This window comes from Phoxinus phoxinus, assembly GCF_949152265.1.
Source record: "Phoxinus phoxinus genome assembly, chromosome: 22".
NCBI classification, from domain to species: domain Eukaryota; kingdom Metazoa; phylum Chordata; class Actinopteri; order Cypriniformes; family Leuciscidae; genus Phoxinus; species Phoxinus phoxinus.
Window position 1 is genome coordinate 14,879,575 of NC_136897.1, and position 18,861 is coordinate 14,898,435.

Here is an 18,861-nt window from a genome sequence, read left to right on the forward strand (position 1 = left end):
TGTATAACTTAACATTATTTTGATGAGTTAATGAAAAAAACATAATTTGCCATGACTTCATGTAATTTTTTACAACTTACTACTGAAAGTTAGATATCTGTAGGGGTATAATAATAAAATATAGGATATATATAAAAATAAAAAGTATCTTTCTAATAAACATGTGTCATGACCTTGAGCAAAAGAAAAGCTAATGACTAAATGAACTAAAGCTGTCAACCCTGTTAGCCTACTTCTTAAATGCTCAGCTATAAATACATTTAAAAACTTTTACATTTAGCCATGACACCACCATGCAATTTATTTACACTTATAATAATAGTATAATAATTTAAATTAAGAAATTGACTTCATAAATTACCTTTCCGAAACAGAAAATACATACATTTCGAGGAAGGAACGTTATAATCATGATGTTTCCTCAGAGGTACGAGCAGCGGCGCTCATTTACATGATGCAGTGTGTGTATGAGGAGGATACATGGTTTGGGGAGCACATTTCTTCAGCAGAAGAGAGGGGAAGGAGGGCGGTAATAATTGCTCACTCCCAAACAATTCCACCAGTGACATCCCATTACTTTAAACACGACAAAATAAGGCCACCCGCGCGCGGAGAAAGAATTCACTGAATAAGACATGAAGGGAAAAGGCTGGCGTTATTAGCTGTGTGGGGTTCATCATTAGAAAGCACTGAGACGGAGAATAATCCTTCACGCGCGCGACTATAACTCTCCGGTTACTAGCAGTAATTACAGAGCAAGTGCGGCCCGCCGTTTGTAATAAACTGTCTGTGTTCGAGCACACACTCATTTAGCCTCTCTCTATAACAACCGAGAGACAATGAAAGCAACGTAACTTCATCATTTACCTCTGACAAGTGCGTATACGAGGTACAAGACTGTGAAAAAACTCAGTGAGAGAGCAGTAAGATAATATCTAAAGTGTTAAAAATCGAAATAATGTCCTAAATATAAATATATAACGCCATGGATGGATTTCACGAACTGTAGAGACTGAGTTAATAATCTTACAGTTAGGATGAATGCAGCGTGTGAGAATGAGACGGGGACATCAGCGTCATGGTGGAAACTCGAAAGAAATGATACAGAATTATTAATGGTGTTGTACCGCCATCTAGCGGCCACAATATGCAAGTGCGAGAACGTGATTATTCTGTTATTCGGTGTAAAAAAAAAAAAGAAGGTCTCAATCATATAGCTTTATATTCATCTCAACATAATGGATAAAATATTACACTCACATTTTTTAAAGATGGAAATCTTTTTGGAAATTAATTGTTTTATTTGATCACATTTAAATAAAAATACGGGTGTTTTGTAAATAAAAACATTTTTTTTGTCATGTCTCTGGGTGCTATGAATATAACATGAAAAGCTGGCAATTTATTACAAAATATTGCAGGTGTTTCTTAATTCTCCCCCAGTTAAAATGTTTCAAATGAAAGCTTTTCTTTGGGAATATTGTTTCAACTGGTAATAATTTCATTGTTTTGTCCTGTGTCCTCAAGTCCCCAGGTTTCAGCTTTGAGGTCACCGAGATTAATGGCAGTGACAGCACATCTCAAACCAGTGCACTTTGTGTCTGTCGTATAGTCTTACACTATGAAACACAGAGAGAACAGCAGAAATAAGTCAAGTTCTTGTAATGACTGATTTATGATAGATGACTAAATGTAGTGATATCCATAAATAATGTTTTATGTAGGCTATTTGTCATTATGTCTCAATGTATGTGAGAAAGATGAAATCTTGCACCATTTTTTTTTAAATAGCTTCATTTAATTTTCCAAATGCATACACATTCAAAACAGATGTTTGTTTTTTTTTTAAAAACAATTAAATATCATCAGGATTTCATTAAATACTTTGACTTCAACTCATACCAGAACTTAAAATTCTGACACTTTACAGAAACTTTTGCAACTGTTCAGAAACTTTATGAAGGGTCAAAAATAAAAAAAATATGATGGATAAAAAAAATTTATATTTTATATAAAGGATAAAAAATATTTTATAAAATGAAGCAAAACTGAACAAATGTCTTAATGTGTGCACCAGGACTGGAGTAATGAATCCCTTAACATAATATTGCATTTACAAAATGACTACTGTAACTGGCCAAAGAAATAAAAAAAGTAACTGACACTGACAACTGACATTGTATCAACTGACATTGTAATAAATATGAAGCTGAGGTCATCTCATTTGCCTAAATGCATTAAAAAGCACAAAAAAATGCTTTAAATATGGTTTGACTGTTATAAATAATGCTACCAAACTATGTGGGTATAGACTCAACATTAGTTCAGTACCCAAAGCTTGATCACTTGTTTTTTGAGGGAAAAAGTGCTGTTTAAATATGTCTTACAAACTACATTGGAATTCAACCCATAGCCAAATAATTCACAAAGCTGCACTTAAATCAGGTTTTAAAAGTGTAGTCTCTAAAAAAGCCCACATACTGTACCTGAGATAAGGTACAAACCACACAAAATGTGTCAAACCAATGTCTTTTAACAGGATACTCAGTGTGCAGAATGTAAAAGATGCTTTTTTCTGAAAGTAAAATGTGCTTTCCCACATTAGCCATTTGCTTTTCGTTAGCATGCAGGAGTGTAAGAGTGCGGAGAGTTTGTAGGAGTGTGTTCATCTATCTCCTCGCAGAAGAGCACCGTGTTGTACGGGCTACAGTTCATCTCGGGCTTGTTTCGCACGCCACTCCGGGTGCCGGGTCACATGTTCAGCCGCTAGAAGGACTAACTGCATGAACTCCTCTACGTCGAAAGTGTAGTTGGTAAACTTAGGATGTTCCCCAAGAGTAGGATGATGACCCTGAGACAGAACAAAATATTCATCAATAATATAAAGTAATATCATATAATATATACACACACACACACTATATCAACTAATACTAACAAACAATGGTCCGTTGAATATTACTGACAGGTCTCTTGAAAAATCAAGGTAGTTCTGAAGGCAAGAGGGGGTCCAACCCTCTACTAGCAGGATTAGCCTAATAAAGTGCACGGTGGGTGTATATATTCCTATTACAGAATTAAAATGAGATATATTATAATTCTCTAATAGAAGGTTATGTAACTGGTTTAAATGTACTAACACTACTCACACTCAATGTGATTTTGATAATGTATAAAGAAATACTGGAAAGAAATTATATAAACTGGAATGAATCCAGGCAGTGGTGTGTGTGCGTGTGCGTGTGTGTGTGTGTGTGTGTGTGTGTGTGTGTGTGTGTGTGTGTGTGTGTGTGTGTGTGTGTGTGTGTGTGTGTGTGTGTGTGCTCTCTTCACCTTATCCTGGGGGAGCACTTTGTCCCTTTTCTGCCAAGTCATGTAATGGACTCCCCTCAGTCGGGCCAGATCACGGTAGCAGCTCTCATCTTGACAGTTGTACCTGTGGAATACAGGAAGAGGGATGTTTTATGTCCCAAACTTAGCAGGAAGTGGCCCACAAAGTCTCCGCGGACTCAGTTTGATGGATAACTGTTTAATTAGGCTGTATTTCACTGTCACACACACACACAGAGAGACACAGTCAAATGCTTCCCTCCTCCGTAACACACATTAAAAAGTACATTGTACAGCACAGAGGCTTGACTGCATCCACGTGAGTGTTGGGTAGATGTATAACATGACATGGGTGTCAGATGCACAGATGCACACTGTGGAAAACATCTTAACACATGCAGAGGTGTCGCGGGGAAAAAAGAGTTCTGAAGTGAGTCGTGATGTATTCATTTATCAGTGGAAAAACAGACAAACTTTTTTCTAAGCAAGAATGCAACCAAATGAACATGATTGGTGGTTGTCAGGGGCTCAGATAAAGTCTAAAGATAACATTTTAACAAGTTTAAGTATTTTTAACCTATTCTGATCAACCACATTGCTGTTTCTTCTTCAATGTGTATGGTGGGGATGGTCCTTGTTTTAAGCTCCTGTTTAAGTTTTAAGTACACTACCATTCAAATGTTTTGGATCTGTAAGATTTTTTTTTTTTTAAAAGACACATTATATTGATCAAAAGATATTAAAGACACTTATAAAGTTACTAAATATTTCTATTTCAAATAAATGTTATTCTTTTTAACTTTTTATTCATTAAAAAAAAAACTGAAAAATGAATCATGGTTTCCAGAAAAATATTAAGCAGCACAACTGTTTCTTAAGCACCAAATCAGCATTAGAACAATTTCTGAATGATCATGTGACACCGAAGACTGAAAATTCAGGTTTGTCATCACAGGAATAAATTACACTTTCAAATTATTTTAAATCGTAATAAAAATAATCGTTAAATCGTAATAAAAAAATTAAATCAAAAATACAAAATAATATATTATTTTTATAATAAGAGACTCCTTTCAAAAACATTTAAAAAATCTTACCAACCCCAAACTTTTTGAATGGTAATATTTAAAAAGTAATTATTGCAAAAGTAGTAAATAGTCCTAAGAGTCTTTGTCCCATTTTTAAGCCCAAAATTAAAGTCATAATTAAGTCAAACTAAACACATCAGAAAACATAATGCATTTCTTCATATGTCCGTCAACCATGCTAACACTTACAACTCGCAATAAATGTTTCAACTTTGAACCTTTTTGGTTGTTTTAATACAATCAAGTGGTATAAACATTATTTAAACACTGCAGACTGTCACCAATAACTGTTTATATAAACTCTGAGGGTTTTAAAGTGACTCTAAAACTTAAAAGTGAAGTGGAGAGAAGAAGTATTTACATTCCTCAGACTGACAGCTCTACAGTACAGCGTAGCTGGCCATGCAGATCACTTAGAAAGCAGAGCGTTACATACAATTCAAATATGACGGCCCAGTCGGGAAGAAAGAGGAGGTGGGTCAGTCCGGCCCCATGCATCCCAATGAAGATATCAGAGTTGTGTGTGACGTGGATCTGCTCCAGAAACGGCATCTCTCTAAGAATACACATCAGCTTTCAATCACGCAAGCACCAAAGAAATCGCTACATTTAAAAACAACAAAGACAGAATAACTCACTTGAATTTGTAATCCACCAGCTTGACCTCGAATAAAGGCACAGTCTTCAGGGCATTGATAAGCTGAACACACACATACACACGCACGCGCACACACGCACACACACACACACACACACACACAGCAGGGATTCAGAGGGTGATTAACGAGACCTCACACTCATGTGGACAGAGGCCAAGTAAATCGAGGCTTTTTACCATGCAGGGGTCTTCAGCAAATAAGAGTTTAAATGGGCAGTTAAGGAAGCGGAGTGATAAATCAATGATGAGCAAAGAGAGAGATAGAGTATTCACCTCCTGCTGGTTTATTATCCTACGGTACTCAGTGCTTCTTGCCAACACAGTGACACGGACTTGGCCCTCCTGACAGGGCAGAAGGACGTCATAGATTTCATACATTTTTCAACACACATTTATTTCTTAAGCTATATATTTTGAAACGTATATAATCCATTTTCTAAATACATTCAGACATGAGAATTTGTTATTTAAACTTTATTTAGGTGGGTAAAGAGAAGTAAATGTCATAATATGTGTGATAAGAAAGAACTGGGCTCCCTCATGACAAAGACCACGTGAAGGAATAAATTGTACAACAGTGCCATCTAGTGGTAGATAGTATAATCATGGCAATAAATAATCTTCCTACATAAAAGCCTGTGGCAAAAATATAGAAAATATGGCTATATTATATTATATTATATTATATTATATTATATTATATTATATTATATTATATTATATTATATTAACAATTTAAAAGTATAAGGATTAAAATTAATTTAATATTTATAATAAAACAATAAATAATATAATATGAATGATAAAATAATGATTTATTTAAATTAATAAGAAATCTAGTATTTAAAATAAAACAAAAATATTATATAAAATTATAATTTAATAATTATTTATTTAAAAGTCTGAGAATTCAAATTAATTTTAGATTTTAAATTAATTAAATAATAAAATGTGAAATGTAATATTAATAATTAATAATTGTTTATTTAAAATGATAAGAATTAAAATATTATAAAATCTAAATATAATGTTTGATATGTCTTTTTTGATATCTATATGTGTTTGATAATGTCAGGAAGACAAAAAAACTAATTTAAAGACTGATTTCACTAGAAGGTTATGTGATTTATGAGCATAACAATTTCAAAATTAGCACAGGAAACAGTTTAAATAGTCCGTAAATTGTGTTTATATATGTATGGATAAACAATTTACGCACTATATAATCTGTTTCCTGTGCTCATTTTGACATTTTTATGCTTATATCAACAATCTCTTTGTTAAATCCCTCTTTTTGTTTTCCTGACATTATCAAACACATATAGATATATTAGTGATTGCCTTTCTATTATTAGAATACAGGAATCAAATCATGATCTGTGTGCGTATATATATATATCGGATGATGCGTGTGTGTGTGTGTGTGTGTGTGTGTGTGTGTGTGTGTGTGTGTGTGTGTGTGTGTGTGTGTGCGTGCGTGCGTGCGTGCGTGCGTGCGTGTGTGTGTGAGTTCAAGCATGTTTACCTTCGGTCCGTCTTGTGGGACATTGAGTCGATAAAGGACATGCTGGGAAAACGCCTTGAACAGCCCCTCACTGTGGCAGTCAGAGATCTATCAAATTACACACATCTGTCAGTTAAATCTTCTCTTCATGTCATTTGCACACAGAAGGCAGGGGCACACAATCATTAATAGGAGGATGATTTGAGCGACAGCACCAGATGAGTTTAGTCTCACACAAGGCAAATATTCTATATCACAAGCACTGCATCCAAAGATGTCACGCAGAGATGCATTAACATAGACAGAAGACAGCAGATGAACATGATGAGATGAACAAATGCTAAATGGAGGAGGGTGGGGGGGAACACTTGAGAGCAACAGAGGCATGCCAATTATAGAGATACGTACAAGAGGGGTGTTGTAGAAAAGGCCATATCGCATTCTTGGAAGGAGAGAGAAAAATGCGTCTCTAAAACACACCTGTGAGAAACACATACTTTTAAAATAGCACCAAAACACTCAGATGCTGATAAAAGTGTGGATGGGTGATGTGGAGTAAAAGTCTTTTACCCTTTTGGAGTCAAAGTTTTTGAGGTGAATGATGTCGTAATCTGTGAAAGCCCGCCACGTTTCACTGAACAGGTCTCCATATCCATACACACTCTGACAGACAAAACAACTCAATTCAATTAAAGTCTATTTTAAAGTCCACCTGCAGTCAATCATTTTATCCCTTAAAACTCATCTTTGATAATCAAAATGACATATTTAAATGTTTTCCAAACCAAACATTTTTAGATGCAGTTTTAAGGAGAAAATATTCAGCAATGGTATTGACTGATGAATGTATGATAGCTTTGTCTTCATATTCAAAATAGTCATCATGATCAGTCAAAAGTCATGTAATAACAAATGAATTGTTTCAGACAGGCACTAAAAGTCATTACCTTACCTAAACTTATCTTCTTAACTGGATTAGATTCTAATCCTTATTTTCCTAATCTCTCTTAATCTACGATTGAAACTAAAATCTAAAAGTCTAGACACACTGGCCACGTTCACACAGCGACAGAATGCATTTGAGTCCTTAATACGGTGACGTTCACACACAGTGACGACCGTATTCACAACTGTTAAAGTTCTCACAACCGCATTCTTGTGCTCTGTGAACGGAACCGGACTGAACCAGACTAAACCGGACGGAACCGGACTGAACCAGACTAAACCGGACGGAACCGGACTGAACTGTCGCAAGGGAGCTGCTCTGCGCTGCATAAATGCCTGTCTACCGTGTACTGAGTTGTTTTCATGTGTGGTACAGCGACGGAGAAATGAGCTGTGTGTCATCTGAAGGTTTTAGATCCACTGTTCTCCACCAGAACGGTTTCCGTCAGTTTTGTTCTACGCGCGACTCAAATGCTCCGCTCTCCACCCTGGTTCATAAAGATTAGACGGATTAACTAGCAACTTGATTGAACTCTTGTTGTGTCGAAAGTAATACGACTTTTCAGTTTTATGGACGTCGCCATCTTTGATATTACTTGGTCACTTTCCCATTTAACGTTCACACAGACAGTATTCGAATTCGAGATGCTATTGTAAGTTGCTGTGTGAATGGGGCATTTCGAGACACATCTTTATGTAAAGGCAGTCGTCAAACGTAGCCTAGACATGGTTAAGTACATAAATAAATATATGATAATATTACAAGGTGGATTTAATTTTGCATTCCATTGTTTCATACAAAAAAAAGTCTCCCTCTTTATATACACCCCTTCTTTTTCCCTCTTCCTCAGTTACTCGCCCTTGAAATACCAGCGTCTGAACAATAGGCAGGATAAGGTTTTCTCGTAAGTCACTTTATTTTCAGCCCACTGTTTCCTTTTTATCTTTCTCTTTTAGGAACCGCACACCTCCTGAAACTGGCAGTCGGTTTAAACAACAAACCTTCCGTTAGTTTCTGAAAGAAATGCTCTCTAAGGCCTCGTGGTTGATGATTTACTGGAAGACATATTAGAAGCAAACAATGTTTGTGTGTTTAAGAGAGATGAACCCTTACTGTGTCCCACATGACGATGTTTATGTCACGGCTGAAGGAATTGTTGATGTGCTGGGAGATGTAGAGGTTGACAAAGTCACAGAAATGATGGTACATGTTCACTCCTGCAAAAGACAGGAGAGCATTTAAAAAAAAAAGCCTTTGTGATGACTAAACAAAAAGCTCCGTTAATTCCCACAGAAAGATTACCTGCATCCAGCTTCATGAAGACGGTTGGTCTGTCAATTATAACATCACAATGGCCGTCGTCCTGGGGGTGGAAGTCGAGCTCTGAGTATGTCTGCAGTTCAGCAAACCTGAGAGGAAAAACAAGACATGAACATAAAAGTCTGTTTTATGTCTTAAAACTTAAATGTGGACCCTTGTCGCATTTCTGGGGTTCTCAGAAGCTGAAGTAGTCACAGTTGGGTAAAGTTCTGTAGCGGGGAACGAGAGACGACAACAAATATCATTTTTGTATTTCCATTTGTTCCATTAGCAAAAGTAAAAATCTGTGATAGAATTTCCACGATAGAGTTTTGCGATGATGACAACTTGGGAAACGTATCATCACAGTCTGTGAAAATGGTCCATTTTCCTGCAAACTTAAGTTAACTTAAAGTTATTGAATGGATTTCAAAGACAGGAATATAGCAACAAAAAATAATATAGGGCACTTTTATGGCACTTTCTGGAGGAGGTAGGCATTGATCACGGTCTATTTTTTTATGTATGGAAATGAGCAGCATGAAAAAAAATTTCAATATCTCCTGTTGTGAACGAAAAATGGTTTTGAATGGCATAAGGTAAGTAAATGAAGTGAATGTCAAGAGACAATAGCAGATATATTCTACTGTTCAAATCGGGATCAGTAAGAGTTTTGAAATATTCTCTTATGAATGCCAAAACTGCATTTCTTTGATCAAAAACATAGTAACGCATTGTGAAATATTATTAAAATGTTAAATAACTGTTTTCTATTTTAATATATTTTAGAATTAAATTTATCCCTGTGATGGCAAAGCTGAATTTTCAGCATCAATACTCTAGTCTTCAGTGTCACATGATCCTTCGGAAATTATTTTAATTATTATTTTTATATATATATATATATATATTGTAACATTATAACTTTTATTGTCACCTTAGTGCAATTTAATGCATTTATAAAAGTAAAATAAAATAATAAAAGTTTTATTTTTTTTTCAAAAGAAAAAAATCTTACTGACCACATAGTAGTTTATCAATCTTAGTTTCTAAATGGTTTGCCACACATGCAAAGAAATACATTAATGCAATAAATGTCCATGAAGTTTTTTTTATTTGGACATAAAAGTTATATAAATGAAGTTATTTACCAAGACTGAAGAGGACTCTTGTGTGTCCCTTCTGCAGCTAGTGCTTTACTATTAAGACTGCAGTGACCACCGATCTCACCCTGTTCCAGGAAATCCTCTTTATACCTGCAGTGGCATAGAGGAAGAGAGATGGAGAGAGAGAGAGAGAGAAAGAGGACTCATTTAGACAGGAAGTTCTCGCAGTTCTGCCAGAGAGAAAACAATTCCGCAGGGTTTTGCATTGTGCCTGACCTCCAACGACCCTAGATGGGGTAACTGACCTCTCGTGACCTCTGCGGGGACTCCTCAGGTCCAGGTACAGGTTTGTGGCCCTGCAGAACCGCATATGATTGGAGCACTTCAGAGAGGAATCGCCCTTTTAAAAAAAAAAGGTTTCAAACTTGTATTTGCACGTTTGTTCCCAGTATTGTTTGGACATGTTTAAAACAGCCCTTGTGTCTTAAGCTCAGTGCTCATGCTCAAAGCTCAGGACTTTACAAGAGCTTTACCACGGTAAAGACGAAGCAAATGAGACAGGGGTAGGGGAGGTAGAAGAGGGAAACTCACAGGACTCGACGGCTTGCACAATGTCTTCATCTCACTGAGACGCTCCCTCACGTAGCCAAAATCTGCCTGCTTCCAGAACAGTTCCTGTGCAGTCTGAATAGAGCTCGCCCTACAGAAAGAAGACAGACAGTGGCACTATGTGGAGTAGATAGAAGTCTTTGTATTGAAGTTAAAGTCCTTGAAGTGCTTGAGTGACACAGCGGAAAACAGCCTGTGTTCAAAAAATGTTCGTAACTTGTGTTAGCTTAATATTAGCACTAGATTAAAGGAACACAACTTTGCTTTCCAGGTAAATAGGGGTTGTAATGTGAATTGAGAAAATGTGTGTAAGACACAGGTGCAAAGAAACAGTTGAATTCAATGTTTCACACAATAGTTTATGGAACTACTGGTGACATGAATCATCAAGAAGATTTTATTACCTCAAAAATTAGTAAATTAAGCCGTAGATGCGAACACTATTATTTATCTTATTGTGTGCTGGAGCCTGCAGGAGAATGAAATCAAATGTGAAACTAAGGGGCCTGCAGTTGGCTATATATGGAGAAGAACTTTCTATATATATAGAATGTGTAACACATGGTGTTGCCAAGAATATCTATATGATGTATATATTGACAACGGGGAAGAAATCTGGAGCTACTCCCTGCAGGAAGCTGCTCGGATTTGTTTAATAAAGTCTAAATATCTCACAATTTTGAGAAGTGATTTTTCACAAAGAGAGAAACCACAACACAAGCAGTGACATACTGTACTTCATCTGAAAATGGAACATTTTGGAATATTTAACTTGTTCTTATACAAATAATTGGGTAACACTTCACAATAAAGTTAAATTTGTTAACAATTGCATTTTTTTATTTCAAGTTGTATGTATTACTATTAATGTTAATTAATGCATTATAAATAAAAATGAATTGACAATGAATGAACAGCAGCATATTTATAAATTAACATTCACCTATATTAATAAATACTGTAAACAAAATAATGATAGGCTTATTTAATGTAATAATTATTAATGATTAAAAATAATAATTATTTATTTATATTGTATTAAATATATATATATATATATATATATATATATATATATATATATATATATATATGTATTGTATATTACTTACTTGTATTACTATCATTTTCTATCATTTGTATTTTCCTATTGTCTATTCTTATCTATTTATTTGTTATTTTTCTTTTCTTTTTTCTGTTTTTTTTTTTCTCTTTTAGTTGGTGTATTTTCTTTGGTTTGGTCTTAATGTAAAAACAAGTGTCAATAATTTGTAATAATCTATTGTGTTGTAATAACATTTGGTTTAATAAAAGAGTTTGAACATAAAATAATAATTATTACACATATTGGGGTCAACTATTAACTAACAATATTAATTGTATATTATATTATCAATATCATAATATCATTATATTCATATTCATATATATATATATTGATATTCAACCAAAAAAAAAAAACTCTGCCAACACTTACTCACATCATGTCTGTCACATTGTTAATGTGTTTTCTGTTGTTTCTATGGACTTTTAGGTTGTTTTTTCTCATTCAGTGTTTTTCGTCATCTCTGTCGTCATTTTCATTAGTTCATTTTCATCACCTGTCTAGTTAATCAGTTAATCACCCTTCATTGTCTTCACCTGTTGTACCCTCGTCATCCTCTGTATTTAAGTTCCTGTCTTTCTCCCTTCAGTTGTCGGTCAATGTTTGTATATGTCATTGTGTATGGAGAGTGTTACCCTTGCCTGTACCAGTTTTGTTTAAGTTTTATTATAGTAAAGTTTGAATTGGAACTTTGGGCCTCAGCCTGTCTTCATCCGCACCATACCCGTGACAGATTGACCGACCCCCCTAATATGGACGAATGGGTAAAAATTTTCGTCCTGGCCAAGGAGAGCCAAGATCTCCCAGCCTTTGCCCATGGAGGGTCGTTTGAGGGAACCCGTCTGGCCAGATTTCGCGGGACCCGTGGAGGCCGCAGTAGAGGCGGTGGTCGAGATGGACCCCGACACCATTCTCCGCTTTGGTCCCTCTTCGACCCTGGACGGTTGACGTCCAGCTCCAAGCCGCCTGCACCGCTGGTCCCGTCCAGCCCAGAGCTTCCTGCGCCAGAGCCCGCTGATCCTGCGCCAGAGGTCGCTGATCCTGCGCCAGAGCCTGCTGATCCTGCGCCAGAGCCCGCTGATCCTGCGCCAGAGCCTGCTGATCCTGCGCCAGAGCCTGCTGATCCTGCGCCAGAGCCCGCTGATCCTGCGCCAGAGCCCTCATCACTGCCCAGCACAGAGCCCTCATCGCTGCCCAGCACAGAGCCCTCATCGCTGCCCAGCACAGAGCCCTCATCGCTGCCCAGCACAGAGCCCTCATCGCTGCCCAGCACAGAGCCCTCATCGCTGCCCAGCACAGAGCCCTCATCGCTGCCCAGCACAGAGCCCTCATCGCTGCCCAGCACAGAGCCCTCATCGCTGCCCAGCACAGAGCCCTCATCGCTGCCCAGCACAGAGCCCTCATCGCTGCCCAGCACAGAGCCCTCATCGCTGCCCAGCACAGAGCCCTCATCGCTGCCCAGCACAGAGCCCTCATCGCTGCCCAGCACAGAGCCCTCATCGCTGCCCAGCACAGAGCCCTCATCGCTGCCCAGCACAGAGCCCTCATCGCTGCCCAGCACAGAGCCCTCATCGCTGCCCAGCACAGAGCCCTCATCGCTGCCCAGCACAGAGCCCTCATCGCTGCCCAGCACAGAGCCCTCATCGCTGCCCAGCACAGAGCCCTCATCGCTGCCCAGCACAGAGCCCTCATCGCTGCCCAGCACAGAGCTTCCTGCCCCGCTGGTCCCGTCCAGCCCAGAGCTTCCTGCCCCGCTGGTCCCGTCCAGCCCAGAGCTTCCTGCACCGCTGGTCCCGTCCAGCCCTGAGCTTCCTGCACCGCTGGTCCCGTCCAGCCCAGAGCTTCCTGCACCGCTGGTCCCGTCCAGCCCTGAGCTTCCTGCACCGCTGGTTCCGTCCAGTCCAGAGCTTCCTGTACCGCTGGTCCCGTCCAGCCCAGAGCTTCCTGCACCGCTGGTCCCGTCCAGCCCAGAGCTTCCTGTACCGCTGGTCCCGTCCAGCCCAGAGCTTCCTGCACCGCTGGTCCCGTCCAGCCCAGAGCTTCCTGCACCGCTGGTCCCGTCCAGCCCAGAGCTTCCTGCACCGCTGGTCCCGTCCAGCCCAGAGCTTCCTGCACCGCTGGTCCCGTCCAGCCCAGAGCCTTCGCCGCTGGTCCCGTCCAGCCCAGAGCCTTCGCCGCTGGTCCCGTCCAGCCCAGAGCCTTCGCCGCTGGTCCCGTCCAGCCCAGAGCCTTCGCCGCTGGTCCCGTCCAGCCCAGAGCCTTCGCCGCTGGTCCCGTCCAGCCCAGAGCCTTCGCCGCCGGTCCCGTCCAGCCCAGTGCCTTCGCCGCCGGTCCCGTCCAGCCCAGGACCGCCTTCGCCGCTGGCCCCGGTCAGCTCAGAGCCCTCTTCGCCGCTGGTCCAGTCCAGTGCTGACCTCCCCAAGAAAATTTGGGGGGGGGGGCAATATGTCCTCTGAGGGGATCATGGAGGCCCTGCCGACACGGTCGCCATGGCCGCCCGAAGGGTCCTCACCGCCATGGCCGCCCGAAGGGTCCTCACCGCCATGGCCGCCCGAAGGGTCCTCACCGCCATGGCCGCCCGAAGGGTCCTCACCGCCATGGCCGCCCGAAGGGTCCTCACGGCCATGGCCGCCCGAAGGGTCCTCACGGCCATGGCCGCCCGAAGGGTCCTCACCGCCATGGCCGCCCGAAGGGTCCTCACCGCCATGGCCGCCCGAAGGGTCCTCACCGCCATGGCCGCCCGAAGGGTCCTCACCGCCATGGCCGCCCGAAGGGTCCTCACCGCCATGGCCGCCCGAAGGGTCCTCACCGCCATGGACGCCTGAGGGTCCGTCTGCTCCGCCATGGCCACGCCCTCATCCTGCTCCGCCCTGGCCACCGGCACGTCCTGCTCCGCCCTGGAGGCTTCCTGCTCCAGATCGGCCACCTGTTCATCAGCCTCCAGGGCGCCCACCCTCCCACCCCTTTGGATGTTTTACGGCGCGAGGACGCGCCTGGGGGGAGGGGGGGGGTTCTGTCACATTGTTAATGTGTTTTCTGTTGTTTCTATGGACTTTTAGGTTGTTTTTTCTCATTCAGTGTTTTTCGTCATCTCTGTCGTCATTTTCATTAGTTCATTTTCATCACCTGTCTAGTTAATCAGTTAATCACCCTTCATTGTCTTCACCTGTTGTACCCTCGTCATCCTCTGTATTTAAGTTCCTGTCTTTCTCCCTTCAGTTGTTGGTCAATGTTTGTATATGTCATTGTGTATGGAGAGTGTTACCCTTGCCTGTACCAGTTTTGTTTAAGTTTTATTATAGTAAAGTTTGAATTGGAACTTTGGGCCTCAGCCTGTCTTCATCCGCACCATACCCGTGACAATGTCATTCAAATGTTTGTCATCCACAAAAGGAGATACTTTAAAAACAGTTCATGCTGCTCTTTTCCATACAATAAAAATAGACTGTGATCAATGGCTACCTCCTCCAAAAAGTCTTATAAAAGTGTCCCACACAAATTCCGATCTTTTTAGTAGCTTTGAGGGCGAGTACAATTTATTTGCTGTCCTGCCTACATATACATGGGTGATTAGATGGTTATGAATAGTGGGAACACATAAAAGTGTCAAAGAAAAATGTAGATCAGTAAAGAAGGGCATACCATCCTGAGTCAAGACTGGTGCACACAGGATAGCTGAATCTGTGCTCAGCGGAGCAGCTCTTTTCATACCCCCAGCAAGAATTCGTGAGCAACAGAGCATCCTGTCACAGCCAACAAAGACAGAGTTAAGAGAACATCCTGTATAATCATCTAATGACAGTAAAGGCAAGCATATACACAACACTAGAAATTAGGGATAAAGTCACAAGCTACTGTATACCAAAAAAAAAACAGCCCCTAATCCCCCAGTATAGCTTACGTAGTACAATGTCTCACTTCTAACCCAACTTCAGCGCACATTCCATAAGAAACAAGAGGAAATATCTTACTTTAAAAGGGCAAAGCGGGTCCTCCTTGCAGAGTTTGACTAATGGTTTGTTGTTGTGCAGAAATAATGGAATATGCTGCTGAGGAAGAACCAGGCTGCTGTAGTCCAGCTGTGGCGTGCGGCTGCTGTTCTGGCCACTGTCTGCGGTGGAGACGGTTTTATAAGTGCAGGCCAGGCACAGAGCTACCAGCAGCAGCATAGTCCCTCAAGCCACATGGAAGGAACCACACTGGCTCTCAGCACCTACACTCGTTTATGAGAGAGAGAGGGAGAGAGGGAGAGAGGGAGAGAGAGAGGGAGAGAGGGAGAGAGAGAGAGAGAGAGAGAGAGAGAGAGAGAGAGAGAGAGAGAGAGAGAGAGAGAGAGAGAGAGAGAGAGAGAGAGAGAGAGAGAGAGAGAGAGAGAGAGAGAGAGAGAGAGAGAGAGAGAGAGAGAGAGAGAGAGAGAGAGAGAGAGAGAGAGAGAGAGAGAGAGAGAGAGAGAGAGAGAGAGAGAGAGAGAGAGAGAGAGAGAGCTAATGGTTTACGGGGAGGACAAACACCAAAGCTCTGGAAGTAACAACAGTGTGGGAACCTGCAAATGAACGGATCTTACTCCATGTGAAACTCCACAGGAAATATTAGTGACCTTTTTCCTTCAATTGTTTAAGCAATAAGACCAGGATTGAGGGAAATTAATAGAAAAACAAATGTACATTCTACAGAAATTATGGTTATGTGTGTTCTCTGATATGGGTTGAGAACTAATATTGAACCATAACAGGGAGGATTCCTTTGATTTTCTGATTAGAGAAAAAAAGATATGCTCTGTAAGATCATTAACTATTTATACTTAATCATAATGCCTGCTTCGTTTTGTTATTTTAGCAATACCACAAGTAACTGAATGGAATCGATCACAACTGATAATATGTCTATAGAGAAAATAAGCACTTCTTCTTTACACTGATTTTTTAATTCTGTAAAAGAAAGCTTTAAAATTGTTTCAAATTGTGACAAACATTTTTAACAACATTTAAGTAAAGTGTTTCGTCACTTTCTAGGAATAAAATTTAAACATCAAATAAATTAATTATAAATAAATAAAAGTAGAACATATTTACTAAACAAATATATTGGTTTGTAGTAATTGATTTTTTTCTATACATAAAAAAAATATTTGTTTGATTTTTTTGTGACAATTTTGAATGAGCTTTACAAATGCAGTCAGTCAACGCTACAATTTCTGTAAAATTTACTAAAATGGAATGAGAATAACTGTTTGTCTTCCTACCTTGCTGTATAATAGTTAATAGGATGTTACTTCTTGTACAAAAAAAAATAGTTATTCAAATTAATCCAATTAATTTCATTCAATAATAATTCAAAACATTATGTCAAAATATTGACATTGTTCTATTATTTTGGATACAGTCATGGGACATCAAAGTGGAATGTGCCATTTACTAAAGTTGTCAACGTTAATAAATTAACATAGGCTTACTAATAGTAGTAGGCTATATTAATACAAATGTATATATTATCTTTATAACTATGATATTTAGGTAGCTATGGTGATTTTTTGCAAGGGGAAATGTCTAACTGTTTTGCCTTGTAATTATGACAACGTAATTACAGATTATTACATTATTAAAACCCCGTGGGAAAAAAATACACCCACATTATCCAAATGTGACCGGAGAACTCCAAATGAACCTTTTAATTGAGCGATCTTTGCACAAATCACCACGAAAATCATAGTTTACCTCCAAATACTTTAAATAAAACTCCTGGAATTGGCATTGTGACAGAAAGATTCTAATAAACTTCTGGCATTATTCTGCCAGAGAAGTCGCTTTTTTATTACTTATGATTTACAGTAGTAAAAATAGCTAGAGTAACTGTATGACGACTAAGGGATTTTGAACTATTAGATTCGTCACTTCTAAATTCAGTGTCTAATGCGATCTGTCTAGACAGGGCAAGATCAAATAGATTAACAAAGACGCACTGTATTCCAATCTCATTCGCTTCATGGGGCAGCTCAATTAAATGTCCTACAGAAGAGTAAATGTACCATACTGGATTTAAAAACTCTGTATTCCTGTCCATACATGGTAAAAGTTAGTGAAATCTGCACGGTTTTTTCTTTCTTTCTCCTTAGTTGTTAGAGAGAGGTAGTCAGATTCCCAGATGCACCGACACACCACGATGTCAAAATAACACACAACAAAAATAATAATAGTGCAAGCTGAGGTGGGGACCGTAACAACCACAAAGACTTGACACGTTTCCAGGGAGAGAATCTCTTACAGCTGTCCCACCATCAGTTATATTATATCAGCTGTCTTTACTAGCTCCAAAACACATATACCCACACAAAAGGAAATTAACATTGTTCCGACTTTTAGTAGCTCTGAGAAAGTTAATATGAATAGTCACAGTGCTAACAAAAAAATAATAATTATATGCTTACCTCCTTGGATAAACTAGGGAAAGGCAGTGGGTGAATTTAGGGATGCAGTCGCCATACTACCGGAAACTATCAGCCGGCGTGTGTTACTGCTATTAACCGCAAGAGGGCGCACGAGATCATCTTAATTTTATACTGATTAAGTGGACGTCCAAGAATGCCCTGTAATTAACAACTAAAATAATACTATATTAGTTACTTTATAACAAAAAAATAACGTCAAGTGTCAAAAAGAGCTTATTAAAGCAGAGATTAATAATAAAAAAACAATAATTGTAATAATATATTTAAAATAATATTTAGTAATTATTTAACAATAAAAACTTTAATAAAGCTGGAAAACAAATAAAAGCAGTAATTAGTATTATTAATCCTTGTTATATAACTAAAAGTAATATCTTAGTAATTATTAAACATTCAAAAATATGAATAAATCTGGAAAACAAATAAAAGCAGAGATTGTTATTTATTATTAAAATACTTAAAAACTAAAATAATATCTTAGAAATTATTAAACATTAAAACAATAATAAATCTTGAAAAAAACATAGATTATAAATACTACTACTAAAAATAATATATAAATTACTATATCGTTTTAAATAATATTTCATAATTATATATATATAATTTATATGTATGTATGTATGTATGTATATAAATACATAATTATAACTTCATACAGCTGGAAAACCAAATCAAAGCAGTTTTATTAACCCTTGTTATATGACTTAAAATAATATCTTAGTCATTATTAAACATTAAAACAATAATAAAGCTTGAAAAATAAAAGCA

At 38.9% G+C, this 18,861-nt stretch overlaps 1 protein-coding gene across 1 annotated transcript; it reads right to left on the bottom strand.

The window, feature by feature from the left end:
- Positions 1–1,784: 1,784 nt before the first annotated feature.
- eogt (EGF domain-specific O-linked N-acetylglucosamine (GlcNAc) transferase) lies at positions 1,785–18,169 on the bottom strand. The gene is made up of 16 exons (XM_079598352.1): positions 18,070–18,169; positions 15,617–15,858; positions 15,288–15,388; positions 10,523–10,631; positions 10,237–10,331; positions 9,977–10,081; positions 8,829–8,935; positions 8,640–8,743; positions 7,151–7,243; positions 6,989–7,060; positions 6,602–6,688; positions 5,350–5,418; positions 5,057–5,118; positions 4,855–4,974; positions 3,334–3,436; positions 1,785–2,851 (listed from the first exon to the last, which is right to left on the bottom strand). Exons 2-16 carry the CDS (start codon positions 15,812–15,814, stop codon positions 2,705–2,707), a joined length of 1,572 nt encoding a protein of 523 aa, XP_079454478.1. The 5' UTR covers positions 15,815–15,858; positions 18,070–18,169; the 3' UTR covers positions 1,785–2,704.
- Between the last annotated feature and the right edge of the window lie 692 nt (positions 18,170–18,861).

Excerpts from the sequence above, each read along its gene's own strand:
- eogt (XM_079598352.1), bottom strand. The coding sequence starts at position 15,814 with ATGCTGCTGCTGGTAGCTCTGTGCCTGGCCTGCACTTATAAAACCGTC. Across the intron at positions 15,389-15,616 it reads ACCCGCTTTGCCCTTTTAAA|GATGCTCTGTTGCTCACGAA; the intron begins GTAAGATATTTC and ends TGGCTGTGACAG. Across the intron at positions 4,975-5,056 it reads CTGGTGGATTACAAATTCAA|AGAGATGCCGTTTCTGGAGC; the intron begins GTGAGTTATTCT and ends GTGTATTCTTAG.